Consider the following 16,929-nt stretch of genomic DNA (forward strand, 5'->3'; position numbering starts at 1 on the left):
GAATTTCCAGTATGGGGAAAAGTTAGTGAAGATATAAGAAAGCTAATAGATAGATCTTGTGCAAGGATGAACAAGGAGTCCAGCGTCAGTGACCAAAATAGTATCTCAGGATTAGGATAGTGATGCTGGGTGGATGGAGGGAGATGGAGGGAAAAAGAAGGAGACAGTAAGCTTTAGGAAGACTAGAAAAATAGAATGGGCAGGTTATGGAGAGCTTACATAAGACTTTATCCAGATTTTTGTTCCAGATGGCAATAGGGAACCATTGGATTTGACTGAATATGGACATGGGATACAGGTGGACATGGTTAGATTTATACAAGATTAATTTAACAGTTGAATGGAGGATGATGAGTGGACTAAAAAAGATGGGAAAATCACCAGTAAGCTTTTGCAATTTTCTAGCTACTATACTATTATAGCATAGTAGGTTTAATAGATTTATACTTTTAGAAAGCTTTACGTTACCTTGGTGTGCCAATTGTAGTTACTAAATATAGTGGTTGTCAAAATTTCTATAAAAATCATATCAGAAACTTAATTCATATTTATGTCATTGTTTCTATGGGAAAATCAGATTCTACTTAAGGGCATCCAATCTAAGATTTTTCATTTCTCATTTTTCTAGAGACAATTTTTGTCTTTTAGGAAGTTAAAAAGCAAATACTTTTTAAAATCTCAGATTTATCTTATCTTGAGATTATTCTTAAGCATGTAAACAAATGAATGAGGGCACAGTAAACAGTGTTGAACAGATTTACTCTGACATGATTTAATTTTATAATACTAAAGTGTTGAAAAGAATCCTAACATATCTAGTTCTAATTTCCCACCAAATGTGGGACTCCATTTGACAACATGATCAAACTAATTTCATTAACTGACTCTCCATAAACAAATCTGATGACACAATTCAATGTATTTTTGAAAATATGACAACTTAAAATCATATTAATTTGCTTAATTTTAGTCTTGACTTTATTGACTGAGAAGATATGATGTAGTGGGACTATTAATTAAGGAAGCCTCGATTCAAATCCTGAGTAGGCTATTTGCTAATTATGTAATTGTATATATTCATCCATTAACTGAGGACTATACTTATACTACCTACCTCATAGTTATTGTGCAGGTTTTAGAAGCTTAAAGCCTAAATAAACAAGAATTATTATTATTATTATTATTTAAAATCACTCTCTGATTACTTACCGTATTTAAATGTAGGACCAGGACCTGGTTGGTTCATTCAATGATTTTAAAATTAAAAAACAGAAAACCTAATTTCATTTTACCTGGTTATGGATGTTGAACTCGCAGGAGATTCCGGTTTTGAATTCTGTTTTTCACTAATTTTTAAAGAAAAAGAATCAAGAAATTAAAAGGTTTTCATAAGTACTATCCAAATTATATAGTAGATTTTTATTTTAATTGATGAAACACAAACTTCTTGAATGCAGCTTTGGCATGCCAGCAGGTGTCACTTAACAGAAAATATTTATAAGCCCCATTATTATTTAGATCTATTTGAGCAAATAAATTTCACTTCAAAATAAACCAAATATAGCATAACAGATATAAAGTCTTAGTTCATGCCTATTTTGAATATTATCACTTCCTACTATTCAGTTATATTGTTTTCATTCAATCATTTGTTTATACATTCACCCAAACTTGAGGAGTTCCTATCTTTGTTCTCAAGTTTTCAAATCCTTTAAAATTGAGCCCCATTGTACCTGTAAGCCAACTTTTTCAATTGCTCTTCAGTATGCACCTTATCATCTTGTCAGGGCAGGTTTTAATGGCTATTCATTTATTTTCTTCCCCTAGCATGCAAAGGGCTTTTCATTTCCCCCTAAAAATCAAGTTCATCTCTCAACATAAAGTTCATGACTCACTTCTTTTTGTTGTTTTAGTGACTAAGGGTAAAGGTTATTTATATTTTGTCCTTGAACTCTGTCCTTGAACTGCCTGGCAAACACCTGACACACAGTAAGTACTTACTAAATGTGACTCAACTGAATTTAATGAAGACAGATAGCACTGTGATTATTAAAATTTTGGTTTTTTTGGGAAACAATGCTAGAAGGAATATCCAACATGCATAATAGAATTGATATTCAACAACACACAAGGGTGATAAGCTAAAGCTATCAAAAATAACACTGAATAAGGATGTAAAAATGCAGAGTTGAAATCCAGTACCTAATACATGATAGTTTGATACTTAAAAAAGCAATCCATGCTAAAGACTCCACAAGTAGGTTAAAGCCAAAAAGGATGTATACATATATGCTAACATTCATAGCAGCAATTTTTGTGGTAGGGGAAAAAAGGACAAATAAGAATCTGTGGGTTGGAGTGTGTTTGAAGAAATCAAATCACATGATCCTAATGGAATAACATAGTTTTAAGAAATAAAAGGAGAAATTCAGAGGAAACACCAAAAAAACCAAGATTTGTATGAATAGTGGAAACTAGAAATCAATTCCTAATGAATAATGGAAATAAACTAAAGAATAAATGAATTCTTGTGAAAAGATGATGTTTTTCTCCTATAATCATCAAGAGGTTCATTATAAAGGTTCCAATAGAACATATAATGAAATATACTCTGCAGAGATGGAATAGGACAGACATGAAATGATATATACCCTATTGTTACAGTTTTGCTCAAAAACTTTTTTTTTTTTGGTGGTTATAAAAGGGAGGTTAGATGTTTGTATATTCCTGTGCATGTATATGTCAGGAAATAGTTGTTTTTAAAGTCAGAGTCAATAAAAACTTTTTTATTAATACATAGTGGTTAGAGTTTAATCTTTATCTTGATAAAGTGAATAGTGTGTCAATGAAATCTTTTTTCATATGCATATTTAAGGAACAGAAGAAAAAACAGGAGCTGAAAAACAGTAAGGGAAGGTAAACACAAAAGATGACAAAGAGACACCTTTATCATGAAAGAAGGAAATGTCAACAATACAGAAAAGTTAAGGAAAAAGAGTAATAATAATAATAATAATAATAATAATAATAGATATAGCACAGCTACTATTTCTTTTGGAAAAGTTTCAACAGAAGATGGTGAAGCAAGTCAAATATCAAAAGGAATGGGGACTATAAACTGTTGTAGAATAAAAGACAGCATATGTAGTTTATTTTTTTAAGATCATGGCAAAGAAAAGGAGGAAAGAAATGGGATAAGGACTTCTTGCGAGTAGCAAGGTAAAAGAGAAGGGATTTTTGTGTTTTTGTTTTCATGAAGAGGTATGTAGGAAAAGTGAAAGATTCAGTGGAAACAGAAGAGAATAAAAATGAATGAGGATAACTGAAGGAGCAAGTAAGATTAAGACATTAATATGAAAATTGATAAATTTGGTTAGAGTACAAAAGAATGTTTTCAGATGTGTCCTAAATTCTGGAAAGTGTTACTTTGGCCTGGGGTTTGAGGGCTATAAGATCCAGTTCCCTTTTCAGAGTAAAAACTCTAACCCAATATATTTTTAAGATTACACTTCTTATCCCAGAACAAACTATCTCACAGCAAATACGTTTTGTTGGTCAGAAGGAAATATAAGTGAGTGGATAGAGAGTTAAATAAATTCATCACTGTTTTTCACTTAATATAATTTCTCTTATGTTAAGTATGTCAAATAATAGTTTCAAACCTATTTTCTGTTTCGCTGCTTGGACTTTCAACAAAGGGACCGAAAATTTCTTCATCTTTTTTGCTTTCCACTACTTTTAATGCTGCCTAAGGGGAAAAAAAGGAAAGATTAAATAAAACCAAAGAACATTAAAAATAATATAAAGTAATTTTAAAATTTGAGTCATGCTTAATTCAGTAAGTTTTAACAAATGAAATTTCTTTTTTATATGTATATAAATAGATAAGTATAACATATACATATATACTTTTTCCCAATTACACAAAAACAATTTTTTTTTTTTTTTAACAAATGAAACTTCAAAGAAGTTATGCTGCTTTGATTACAGCAGAAGATCCAGAGTTCTAACTATTTCAGGTTCTTTCATGGTTCTTTGTTCTTTTAATGTTTAGATAATTTCTCTGTAGAATAAACCATTGGGGTTATCTTGTAAACATGGCAACATTTCAGTCCTCCCCAAAGCCAACTAGAAAGAGAGACTTTAGTTTTGTGCTCTCCCACTCACTGAATAATGACCCAGAACATACTACAAAAAGTAAAAGTACAACTTAAGTCAATTTGCTGGTACATGCATATTATGCATCACCTTCTGACAGAAATCAATTAACATTAACACCCATTTTATAGATGCAATATTACAAAGTATGGATCATTTTAGGCTAAATTTATATGTAATCTTTCAGCAACAGATTTAACCTGTCATCTCCGGAAAGATGATAAGAGAGTCTTATCACTATTAGACTGTCCAAAAGGTAATGAATTCTCGATCAATGACCAAGTCATGTCTAGTCATTAGCAAGTAGATATCAAAGCAATGATGGCCATTACAAAAAAAGGAAATACAGGTCTGATGCAAGAGAAAAACTTTCTAACAATTAGAACTATCCAAAAATGAAATGGTCTGCCTCAAGAGATAGCAGATTGCAAGACAATTCCAAAAGACTCATAATGAAAAATTCCTCCAAAGAAAAGAACTGATGTCATCTGAATACAGATGAAAGTGTGCTATATTTTCACTTTTTAAAAAAAAATTTGAATTTCACTCCATAAAATGGCTAATATGGAAATGTACATGATTGTACAGAGGTATAATCTATATCAGATTATTTATCATCTGAGGGAAAGGGGGTAAGATAGAATTTAAAATTCAAAACTTAAAAAAAAGTTAATTGTTTTTACATGTAATTGGGGAAAACATTTTAAAAAGATTGTTAAACAAGGTTTTGCAAAAATGAATTTTGAAAACAAAAAAAAAAGAAAGGAACAGAAAAAAAAAACTTAAATGTAATTGGGAAACATTTAATGAGATTACAAAAGAGAGACAGTGGATTGCTCCCTTTCATTAGAGATAGTACAAGTATGTTAGTTACACTACAGATTTGACATCTCTTCACAATCTGAATTTCAAAAAGCTGGATCTAACGCAGTAATATGAAATTTAAAAAAAAGGAAGACTTGCTAGAATTAATGCAGATTAAAGTGAGCAGAACCCAGATAATAATGAATACAACAATAAATCTGTAGAGAAAAACAATTTTGGATCACAACATAGTTTTTTCATCTTTTTTTGCTGTTTGCTTACTTTCTGGTTTTCGCACTTTTTCCCCTTTTTGATCTGATTTTCCTCGTGCAGCATAATAAGTGTGGAAATATGTACAGTACAACTGTACAAGAAAAATAACTTTGAAAGCCTTAAGTATTCTGACAGAGAACAAAAGACAACTAGAACTCCAGAGGTCTAATGATAGAGTATGCGGGCCATGTCTTGAAAGAGGGGTGAAAAATTTGTGATTCATAATGAGATTATAGTTTTTTAAGACATGTGAATTTGTTTGACTTATTTTTACAAGGAAAACTTTTTTTTTTCAAGGCAGCAGTAGCCACAATTTATATTACAAATGTGTGATCTTTGCCATAAACAATGATGTGGCATATTCTTTACTCTATCAAGAACTAAAGCCCGTGACACTGATATTCATATATTGATTAAAGTTAGTTTCCAAATATTCACAAAGATCAGGTTTTTAACTTCATCCTTCTATTTTAATAAAATGATACAACACAACATGATTAAATTTCATACATACCTTCATTAGAAAGCTTGATGATTTTTCAGTTAACACCTGATTAGCATAAATCTTGACTCTGTCTATCATGCATTTATAAGTGAAGCGTTGAAAAAAAGGATGGTATGGATCTTTCTTATTGATTATCATCAACAACTTCATTTTTAGAGGCTACAGAAAAGATAAAGAGAAGAGTGCTAATTCACAAAAGACATTAATTTACAATTTTCCGAATAAAAATCTTATATGTATGTAGTTTAGTTAAGAAAAATTCATTGGCTACGTATGTGAAAACTTTATTAAGATGCATCCTTATTAAGTTCCCAGGCCAAAACAAGTTCAAAGGAGGATTAAAAGAATTAGCACCAGTATAATTATTTAAAATTACTTTGCAATTTTTTACATTTAAGTAAATTAGATTCATTCCCCAAAAAGGAAACATAAGTTTCAATCACGATTCATTGTTCATTCATCTCCATTTCTTTTTTCATACATCTAAAATAAATTGGGATATAATTTGTTTTGGTTCTGCTTTTTCGCTCTGCACATTTCATAAAATTCTTTCCTATATTTTATATTCCTCATTCATCCAAACTAATTACATTGTGGTATTTCATTATGTTATTGTATCCCCAAAATCTGTCTTGATACTTTACTTACATTTTCTATTTGGAAGACCCTTCCCTTCCCATAACTCCCTTCATCCTATAAAAGACATCTCATTTAAAGTCTACCTTAAATTTCACTTTTTTGCTGAAGACTACCCCAGCCACACTAATCTCTCCTTTCCTCTGAAGGAATACAGTACTTTTTGCCTGCAAAAAGCATTTTGAAATTTAGTATATTACTTTGTAGTATTAACATTTTACAATTCATCTGTTCAACTAAAAAATGATCTTTCAAAAAATCATTGTGTCCCAACATTTAATTTTACACATAAGGAAATGCATACCAAGAAAGCTAGAGTTGTCTATTATGTGGCAGAGGCAGAGTTTTAAACATCCGTGTCCTCTTACTCTAAATTCAATGCATTTTGGGGTACCATATTGTTAATCTTCCTCCATCATTTTAAGAGATAGCCAAGCTACATATGAACTTCAATAATCCCTATTTAATTGCCATCGTTTTAAGTCAGACTCTGCTCTAGCTAGTTTTTTAAGACTGGAATAGTACTGCTTACCACATCACCAACTACTTAAGAGAGAATAGGCTGCTGAAGATAGGCCGATAACAATGGTCATCTTTCCATCCAACCTGTGCTGGAAGATATATCAAATGAGGGGAAGCTACTTCCTTCAGGGGCAGCACATTCTCATTTTCTAATAGTTCTCACAGCAATTAAGCTTTGCTTTTCTTAGTCAAAAATCAATCTTTCTTCAATTTCTACCCATTATTCAGTAATTCAGTCAACAGGGGCTCAGAATGACAAAGGTTAATCCATCTCCTTATTTTTTTTTATTATAGCTTTTTATTTACAAGTTATATGCATGGGTAATTTTACAGCATTGACAATTGCCAAACCTTTTGTTCCAATTTTTCCCATCCTATCCTCGACCCCCTCCCCTGGAATCCATCTTCCTTATGAAAGCCCTTCAAGCCAGTTTTTTTTTTAAACACCTCCCTTCCACTACACCCACCTCCTATAAAGCTAAAACATTGCCACTTCCTTCAAAAGAGCTGTAGAACTAAGGATTTTGCCTATAGTAATTTGTCACCTACCTCAAAGGCATTCCAGTTAAAACCCTTATCCAAACACAAGGCACCAGAATTGAATACAATACTCTTAGAGATTTTTATCTGAGTAGATTTATGTTTTCCATTTAAACAGAAAACATTCTTTTGCATTTTAATACCAAGAAATTTAAGTATACAAAAGAAATTTAAATTGTTACATATCCCAGTGGTTACAAGTCTTCATTGCTCTAGTACCTATTTTAAGAAACTAAACTTGAAGCTAGTTGATGGAGGATGCAGTTTGATGTAAATGGAAAGACTCATTAAGGAAGGAAAAGACCAAGATTCAAATGAGAACAAAAGAGAAATCACAATCATAAAAGTTATGAGTAAATTTAGATTAAGAAAACAATTTTCAAGGTATATTTTAAAAATAGACTAAATAAAAACAAAATTGAATACATGATGGATAAACTTAAAGAATTCAAATTCTTTGAGAACAAAAGATTTAAAAAACAAAAATATTAAATCAGAGAAAATATGGCAGAATGAGAAAGCAAACAGCAGCAACATTCAAAAAAGTTCATAATTTTTATACTAGGTAAATCATCTGACCCCCTAATAAAGAGATTCAACTATGCAAAGAAAAGTCAGTAATTCTATGTATTCCAGAGGAACGTAATGAATTAACAAAAACTAAATATCACAATGCAACCCCCCCCAAACTTTAGAATATAGACAAGAAAACTACTAAAAAAATCCATTAATCATCAGAAAATTCTAATACTTTAAATTTGATTGCTGGTAGTGCTTCAACAGTAAACAATCTTCCAGTTACCTTATCATCCTCTGTGTCTCCAAATATTCTTTCGAAGACTCCTTCTGCTTCTTTATAACTTGCTTTCTCCATACAAACTGCTACAGCCTAAGACAACATAAAAATGTTAAAGACAGTAGCAAATACATTGCTTAATTTTCTAAAAGCAATAAGATCTTTAAGATGGCATTTGAAAAATTGTACATTTTACATACCTTTATAAAAAAATTAATTAAGAAACAATTTTTCCCTTAATGATAAAACACCTGACTTGAGAATGCCAGAAAATTTCACTTTGGTTAAATTCCTGCTTAATAAATAGCCAAATTACAGTTCAGTTCTTGAGGAAAGATTGTGACAATTGCCAAGGTCATGGGAAGGTATCAAATTTACAACATCCAAGACAAATGGTTATTTCAACTTCTCTTAACAAATTTTTAGTACATTGAATTTAAATCTGACTCCCTGGCAGCAGATAGCGAACCCACTCTGAGTTCAAATTTAATACTTCCAAGCTGTGATCCTAGGCAAGTTACTTAACTTCAACTGCCTCACCAAATGAACGAATGAATGAGTCTGCCACCACATATCCCTTAACTCACTGGAGCCAAATATCAGGAACAGTAAAAATAAAATTTCTGATGGTTCCTCTATATTCAAGTCAATCCACTTTTAGACAGTATCACCATAGCATTTGAGAAAATTGTGGCAAATGAAAGAAAATTCTTGTTAGGCAAACTAGAATCTTTAATAAATTCCATTTCTGAATATCAGGCAGCTGACTCTAATGATGTAATGGGAATGTCACTACCTCACTATAACAGTTATATTTCTTATGATACAGGTTAACCTTTCCAATAACAAAAAGCACTTTAAAAAAATAGACTAAGCAATCTTTGACACTCTGGGAGCTTTGAAGAAGTTATATTTCCTTTTTCTAGTTTAAGTCTTACTTCAACTGTTTCTCATTCATAATGGCACTTACCACTAACTCCTTGATATTCCTGAGAAAAAAAATTTTTAGCTTTTGTCACATCTTATTTTTTATTATAGCTTTTTATTTACAAAACATATGCATGGGTAATTTTTAACACTAACCTTTGCAAAACCTTCTGTTCCAAATTTTCCCCTCCCCCCCCACTCCCCTTCCCTAGATGGCAGTATTCCAATACATGTTAAAACATATGTTAAATCCAATATATGTATACATATCCATGGTTATCTTGCTGAACAAGAAAAATTGGATTTAGAAAGAAAAAAAAACCTGAGAGGGAAAACAAAAATGCAAGCTGTTGGAATCTTTACAAACTGCTAACTCATTAGAGTTGATAGATTATTGATCTGATCTTACAAGAAGATGTTTTGGGCCAGAACTTGAAACAAGGTACTAAGTAGAACTAATTGATACAATGCCTGTGTTCACACCTTTACTCATTGAAGTTCACAAGTATGGGAGAGTCACAAAGTTAACTGTGTAACTTTGTGAATTCACACCTCCCTTGAAGCTCTTAGAGCCAGAGAACAATATGGGAGAAAACCCATAATCCCTCTCTCTCTTGTATCCCACAATTCCTCTCTCATATATAAAATACAGACAGAGGCTCTCAGAGAGAATTCAGCCAAATTACATGAAGAGAAGAGCATCAAGTCAGAAGAAGCCACGAGTCGGAGCTGAGCTGAAGATTGAGAAGGCTCTCTCAGAGGCAAGACAGATTCAACTTGGTGCTGGCTCTGGAGGCTGAAGAAAGCAGAGGCCGAAGCAAAGGACAAAGCAGCAAGAGCTTTTGGAACCAAGCAGAGAGAGAGGCCTCCAAGAATCTAGCTATTCAGGCCCAAGGAAAGAGACAAGACTTGGAAGGAGAAATAAACATTTGTATTTTTGCCAGCTGGCTGCATTTGGAGTAATTATTGATCTGAACTGAAACTAAGGCTGCCTCCAGAAAACCTCCCCAAGAAACCTGCTTTCTCCCAGAAAGAACCTTCTTATATTATTTTAAAGAAGAAAAAGAACATCACATTTTTCAATTAGTTCTACTTAGTACCTTGTTTCAGGTTCTGGTCCAAAATATCTTCTTGTAAGATCAGCTCAATAATCTGTCAACTCTAATGAGTTAGCAGTTTGTAAAGATTCTTAACATCAAGCAACAACAGAAAGAGTGAAAATGCTATGTTGTAGTCCACACTCAATTGCCATAGTTCTCTCTCTGGGTATAGACCGCTCTTCTTCATTGCTGAACGATTGGAACTGATCTGAATCAATTCATTTTTGAAGAGAGCCCCGTCCATCAGAATTGATCATCATATAGTCTTCTTGTTGCCGTGTACAATGATCTCCTGGTTCTGCTCATTTCACTTAGCATCAATTCATGCTAAGTCTCTCCACGCCTCTCTGAAATCATCTTGTTGTGGTCATTTCTTACACAACAATAATATTCCATTTTTGTTACATATTTTAGAAGTGTGAAGCATTTGTATTTATGCTATAATTCACACTTGTATCCTACAATGATTTATCTTGGATTAACAACTTTTTAATATTTTGTATCTAAAATTCTTGTTACTTTGCAAAATGACTTTTTTTTTGGTGTAAACACAACGAAGTATATTGTTTTCAGTATTTACTACATCTAAACACAAACTATTTAGCCTTTAGCAGAGAAATCTAAAGATAAAGATAAATAAAGATAAACAAATTCCTAAAAATGTTAACTGTCTTATTTCCATTATGTTAATGGCAATTTAAAAAAAAGTTTTCAAGATCATATCTTTTTTCACTACATATATTAAAAACACATGTACATAGGTATAATGTGCAGACCTGAATTTCAAGTAAATCACGGATTTGGTCATGAAGTGGTTCTTTTTCCTTTCTAATTTTATTCCAGATCATCAAGGCTGATTCCAATGGAGTAAGTCGTGCATCACTTTCAAACTGTGCATCTTAAGAAAAAAGAAAAAAATATAAATAATTTTTGGGGTTAAAAAGAAAACAACCACTAACTTATTTAACATAGTACAATGATAAACAAATGATTATGTGTTTTTGACAATTTCCACTTTAAAATTTAAAATCAAATTTTTATATGAAACACCTGGTTTTACCTAAGGAAAACATTTTGGAAATAGACTACGCTAAATTGTAATGAGATCACACAAAACTACAAATTAATAAATTCATTAGGTTAAAACTGTTTTCAACAAAACTCAAAGGACAGTCTTAAAAATTTTTTGCTAGACCGACAAAAATACTGTAGTGTTATATATCCTCTGATACTGTGTAATTCTGGCTTCCCTGAGAGAAGAGGAAAATCTGAGCTAAATACAAAGAAAATTCTAAATGTGAATTGGAAGAAGTTGGGGATAATTTGAAGGAGAAAAAATGATATGATCTAAAGGGGAAGGGCTCACTTCAAAGAAAAAGATTAAAAATTAAATGAAAAAGTAAATACAACTAAAAAGAAAAATAAAAGGAAATGATAAGTTGACAAAGGGATGCAGAAAAAAGTTAAGTAAAACAAATTACTAAATTGGTAAGCAAAATATATTGGTAGAATAAAAAGAACTTAGTTAATGAGAATGAGTGTCACAGACATAGTAAGTTTTAAGTGGCTTAGAAAATAATGTGTAAAGACCTACAAACAGTTCATAAAGAAAGCTAATAATAACAATCATTCTGGAGAATAGGAAGAATACTAATAATGTCTTGTATTTCAGGGTGAAGATGTTAATAATTCTGCCACAGCGAAGTAACTTGCAATGTATCATTCAAGAGTAGAATTGTCTTCCTAGAAGAAAAAGTGAACATATTTTCAGGAAACCAAGTGATCACCAGAAACAGATAATTAATTGTGCCTTAGAGGGGAAAAAAATGGAAGTGGGGATCAATGAAAGACCCAAATGAGAAAACAAGTAAAATGCTTTGCTATATAAATACTTGTTATATATTAGTATTGAAATAAAGAAGGGGAGGTAGATGGTATAATGGATAACAGTATTGGCCTTGGAATCAGGAAAACATGAATCCAAATCCAAATTAGCAATATGACCCTGGACAAGTCACTTAAACTCAAGTGCCTCAAAAGATAAGACAAAAAAGAAAAATTAACTTTCTTCTCAGTTAAATTCACATATTCCTTGAAATCTATGTAGAAACCCATTTGGAATCTATGACTCTTGGATTAAATATAGGGGGAGGGGGAAGAACAAAAATTTAAGAGTGGAAATTAGCTTTTGTCAAGTTAAAGATTAGAAGATTATTATTGTACAGAGGATAAAGGGTAGAATAACTTAGCCTTCAAGGTGAGAAAATAGCCTCCCAGAAGTCATCTAGAAGAGATGAGCAATTATTTGCCAACCTCAAAACTGAGAAGTTTGTTGTTCTTCCTGTGATATAATAGGGAGCCTGTAAATAGTTATCAGAATGGATGACTACAGCCCAATTTTGGCAATCTGCATGTGTAGAAACGCCACAAGGAAATCTGGAAAGTATTGGAAAAACTAGAGAATTGGACAAAATAACAAAATTCATTTGGAGAAACAAAAGATCAAACACCCACCAAAAAAGTAGAAGTTGCAGGGAGAATAACACTTGTAGATTCCAAACTATTATAAAGAAGGAATCAGAACTATTTGATACTTTAATGATTTTATATATAAATGTATAAAATATCTGATTGAGAAAGGCAGATCAATGAACAAAATTAGACAAGGAAGAATCTGAAATAATGGAACTCGGTAGGGTTCAATAAACCATAGCCATAACATATTGAAGAAAAATTAAAATGGAAATATCTGAACTTTTGCCTCATATACAATTATAAAACAAGAGGGATATAAATGATTTGCTCAAACACTCTGTAATGCAATTTAGAATTATGCAAAGAGAACTTTTAAATAATTATCCATACTCTCAAAAGGTATCTCCAGGTCAGACTGAGAGATTTCATTGCTAGGAGGCTTATACCCTGAGGTGGTCAATGGCAAAAAGAAAGGCTTTATATACAAATCTAGATATATGCAGAAAAGCACTTTTTTCTGGTAAAGTTAAGAACTGCAAAGTACTTGCCCATCAACTGGGTAACACTGGAATAGTTTTGGAATATCAATGTATAAGATTATGGTGCTATAAGAAATGACTTTATATGAACACAAAGAAGTCTAGGAAGAGCTAGATACAGATCTTCCTTGAATGGTTACCAAGTAAGCAAAATCTCAAAACACAACATGCCCATTCATTACAATATAAAAAGAACAAATCAATCAAAACTGAACACCTGGAACACAGATAGGTGGATAGCAGATGGGAGTGTTTACTTACAGTCAGAAAGATATGAGTTCAAATCCTGACTCAAATAGTTATCAACTTTGTCCCTCTGGACAACCTGTTTAATTAGATGAAGAAACTAAACTTGCAAAGTTAATGTTTAACATCTCAGGCTTCCTCAAGTCAAAGAATATTGTGCTGTGAATAAAGTCTGAAAGTGGTTCTAACCAGTCATTATTTGATTCCATAAACAACCAATAGAAAATTACATCATTACTCCAATGAAAATTACAATGTTTTTAAATAGCCTTTTGCATTCAATTTTTGTAATACAGTACCTTTTAACTATCATTCTGAGAAAATATTCAATATGAACTGGTGAGGTTTCTTAGTAAGGTCCAAGTCCCTGTTGGGTCATGTTTTTATTGTAAACTATAGCTACCAATATAATTTTCATCCTTTTAAAATTAATTAACTAATAATTATTGTTTTTAAAAACACACATTGCTTTATGAATCATGTTGGGAGAGAAAAAATCAGAACAAAAGGGAAAAAACTATGGGAGAGAGAAAAAAAATAGAAAAAAGAAGTGAACATATAGCATGTGTTGATTTACATTCTGTCTCCTTAGTTCTTTTCCTGGATGCAAATGGCAATTTCTGTCCAAAGTCTATTGGGACTGCTTTGAATCACTGAATCACTGAAAAGAATCAAGTCTTTCATAGTTGATCATCACACATTCTCTTGCTATTATTGTGTACAATGTATTCCTAGTTCTGCTTGTTTTGCTTAGTATCAGTTCATGTAAAACTTTACAGGCCTTTCTAAAATCAGCTTGTTCAAATTTTTTTATAGAATAATATTCCATACCTTCATATAACTTAACCTGGTTAGCTATTCCCCAATTGATGGGCATTATTCATTTTCCAATTTTTTTCTACCACAAAAAGAGCTGCTACAAACATTTTTGGACATGTGGGTCCTTTTCCCTCCTTTATGATTTCCTTGGGATATAGACCCAGAAATGGCACTGTTGGGTCAAAGGGTTCCTTTGGGCATTGTTCCATATCTCCAGAATGGTTGGATCATTTCACAATTCCAACATTGCATTAGTGTTCCAATTTTTCCACACTCCCTCCAGCATTTATCCTTATCTTTTCCTGTCATTTTAGCCAATCTGAGAGGTGTGAGGTGTTATCTCAAAAGTTGTTTTAATTTGCATTTCTCTAATCAATAGTGATTTAGAGCATTTTTTCATATAACTACAGATGGTTTTAATTTCATCATCTGAAAACTGTCTGTTCATATCCTTTGACCATTTGTCAATTGGGAAATGACTTGTATTCTCACAAATTTGATACAGCTCTTTATATATTTTAGAAATGAGACTTTATCAGAAATATTAGCTGTAAGATTTTTCCCAGCTTTGTATTTCCTTTTTAATCTTGTTTCTGTTGGTTTTGTTTGTACAAAAACTTTTTAAGTTAATGTAATCAAAGTTGTCTATTTTACCTTTTGTAATGTTCTCCAGTTCTTTTTTTGTTCATAAATTCTTCCCTTCTCTAAAGATAGATTATTGTGTTGTGTGTATCTAACCTATTCCACTAATCCACCGCTTTATTTCTTAGGCAGTACTAAATGATTTTGAAAACTGCTGCTTTAGGTTTGGTACTGCTAAGCCACCATCCTTTGTTTTTTTTTTCCCCCATTAATTTCCTTGATATTATTGACCTTTTGTCCTCTCCTAGATGAATTTCATTATTGTTTAGGCAGAACTGGCATTTACCAATATAATTTTCTAACTTTTCTCCTATGTACCTTTTATTAAAATTACCAAATTATTAAGGAGTATGTATGTGTGTGTGTGTGTGTGTGTGTGTGTGTGTGTGTGTGTATGTTCAGGTGCATGCAAATGGCATTTGTTAGAGAATTAAAGTTAGACAAATTTTGTCAAGCTCTTCACTGAAATGTCTTCATCTTCCTCAATGTTCTTTAAGAAATCTGGCTATAACCTTTATGTAGTGTAATGTGCTACATGTGATAATTAGCCAATGAAAAGGAAATAAATGCTTCATAGCAGTTTTTGAAGAGGGAAATCATAAGACTTGAACCAGGAGAAAACACCACAAAATTTAAAGTCTTATATTGGTTTGCTATAGCTTGTAAATTCCTAAAAAGGTATTTGTGAAACGACTAATATGTCAAGTATACATCAATAAAACAAATTTTCAAATGATAGCTTCTATTTGGTTGTTATTCTAATTGACATAACTTTCAAGAGGCTGTGTCGTAAGTATTTTAAAACTAAGAAAAGACTGAAAAAATATTTACCCAGTGTTTTTCCTTCCACGATTCTTGTTAAAAACTGGCACACATATATAGTTCTTAGATGATGTGCTGTTAGTCTGGTGAGTCCATGAATAATAGCTGAAACAAAGAATGAATTAAATTAAAACAAAAAAGTGATCCAACAGGGTCACTGTGTAGCTAGTTAAAAAAAAAGAAGCATTTTTTCTGATCATAATTCAGAAGTATTTTCCTACTCATTTATACAGAAAATATAATTAGGTTGAAGTAGCACATTAATGATTTCAATGGAAAACTTAAATTCAGTTATACTTAAAATTTGACAAGTATATATTTCATAAAATATATTTATAATTAAGTTTACAGACAGCTGCTATTGTGATGAAAAGTGCTCTAATCTTGATAAAAAATAATCTTATGTGAATGTATAAAACCAGTATGGAATTCTTTACTGTCATCTACTCTTCAATTCCTTGGTTCCTTGATCTATAATCATTCTTTTTTTGCTAAGTTCCAATCTTGAATTACTACAGATTTCTCTGCTGTTGGAGAAAGCTAAAGAAGTCTCTCTAATTTCACTGAGGTTTTACTACAGCAAGGAAATATTTTTACTCCTCAACTTATTCTAACTTTACAGTATTTATTCCAAACCTTCAATCTCCTCAAATCTCCCATTTCTTCTATTCTCAGCTATGCAACTTTGTTGCATATTTTTCTGAAAAAAATAAAAGACCATTCATTACTCATGAATCTCTTCTTCCCTTTTCTGCATTTTATATGCATACCACATTATTTACAAATAATTATTTGCACATTGTTTCCCTTATTGGGTTGTGAGCTCTTTAAGAGCAGAGACCGTTTTTTTTTGCTTTTCTTTGTATCCTGGCATTTTGTACATGATGGATACTTAATAAATGCTGACTTGCCACTTTCTATATAGCATCTGCAGATAATGACCTCTCCTCTTTATTTTACTGCTCTCTCTTAGATTTCATCTCACCAAGGTGAAGAATCAGCCATTAACTTTTTGGTTTATTATAAGGTTGTCCTAGGTCTCTTTTTCTTTCGTGATCTCATCAGCTCCCTAATTTAACTAATATCTCTATGCTATAACATACATACATATGCATATATATATGT

At 31.8% G+C, this 16,929-nt stretch overlaps 1 protein-coding gene across 1 annotated transcript in view; it reads right to left on the reverse strand.

Annotated features, from left to right (window-relative positions):
• TERF1 (telomeric repeat binding factor 1) overlaps positions 1 to 16,929 on the reverse strand; it is a 38,042-nt gene that overhangs the window by 15,059 nt on the left and 6,054 nt on the right. The window contains exons 2-7 of the mRNA XM_051970049.1: positions 15,814 to 15,909; positions 11,038 to 11,159; positions 8,241 to 8,327; positions 5,750 to 5,899; positions 3,663 to 3,748; positions 1,293 to 1,346 (exon numbers count right to left, since the gene is read on the reverse strand). Of these exons, the coding sequence (XP_051826009.1) occupies positions 1,293 to 1,346; positions 3,663 to 3,748; positions 5,750 to 5,899; positions 8,241 to 8,327; positions 11,038 to 11,159; positions 15,814 to 15,909 (595 nt within the window). The remainder of the gene's footprint in view (positions 1 to 1,292; positions 1,347 to 3,662; positions 3,749 to 5,749; positions 5,900 to 8,240; positions 8,328 to 11,037; positions 11,160 to 15,813; positions 15,910 to 16,929) is intronic.

Source organism: Antechinus flavipes, chromosome 1, assembly GCF_016432865.1.
Source record: "Antechinus flavipes isolate AdamAnt ecotype Samford, QLD, Australia chromosome 1, AdamAnt_v2, whole genome shotgun sequence".
NCBI classification, from domain to species: Eukaryota; Metazoa; Chordata; class Mammalia; order Dasyuromorphia; family Dasyuridae; genus Antechinus; species Antechinus flavipes.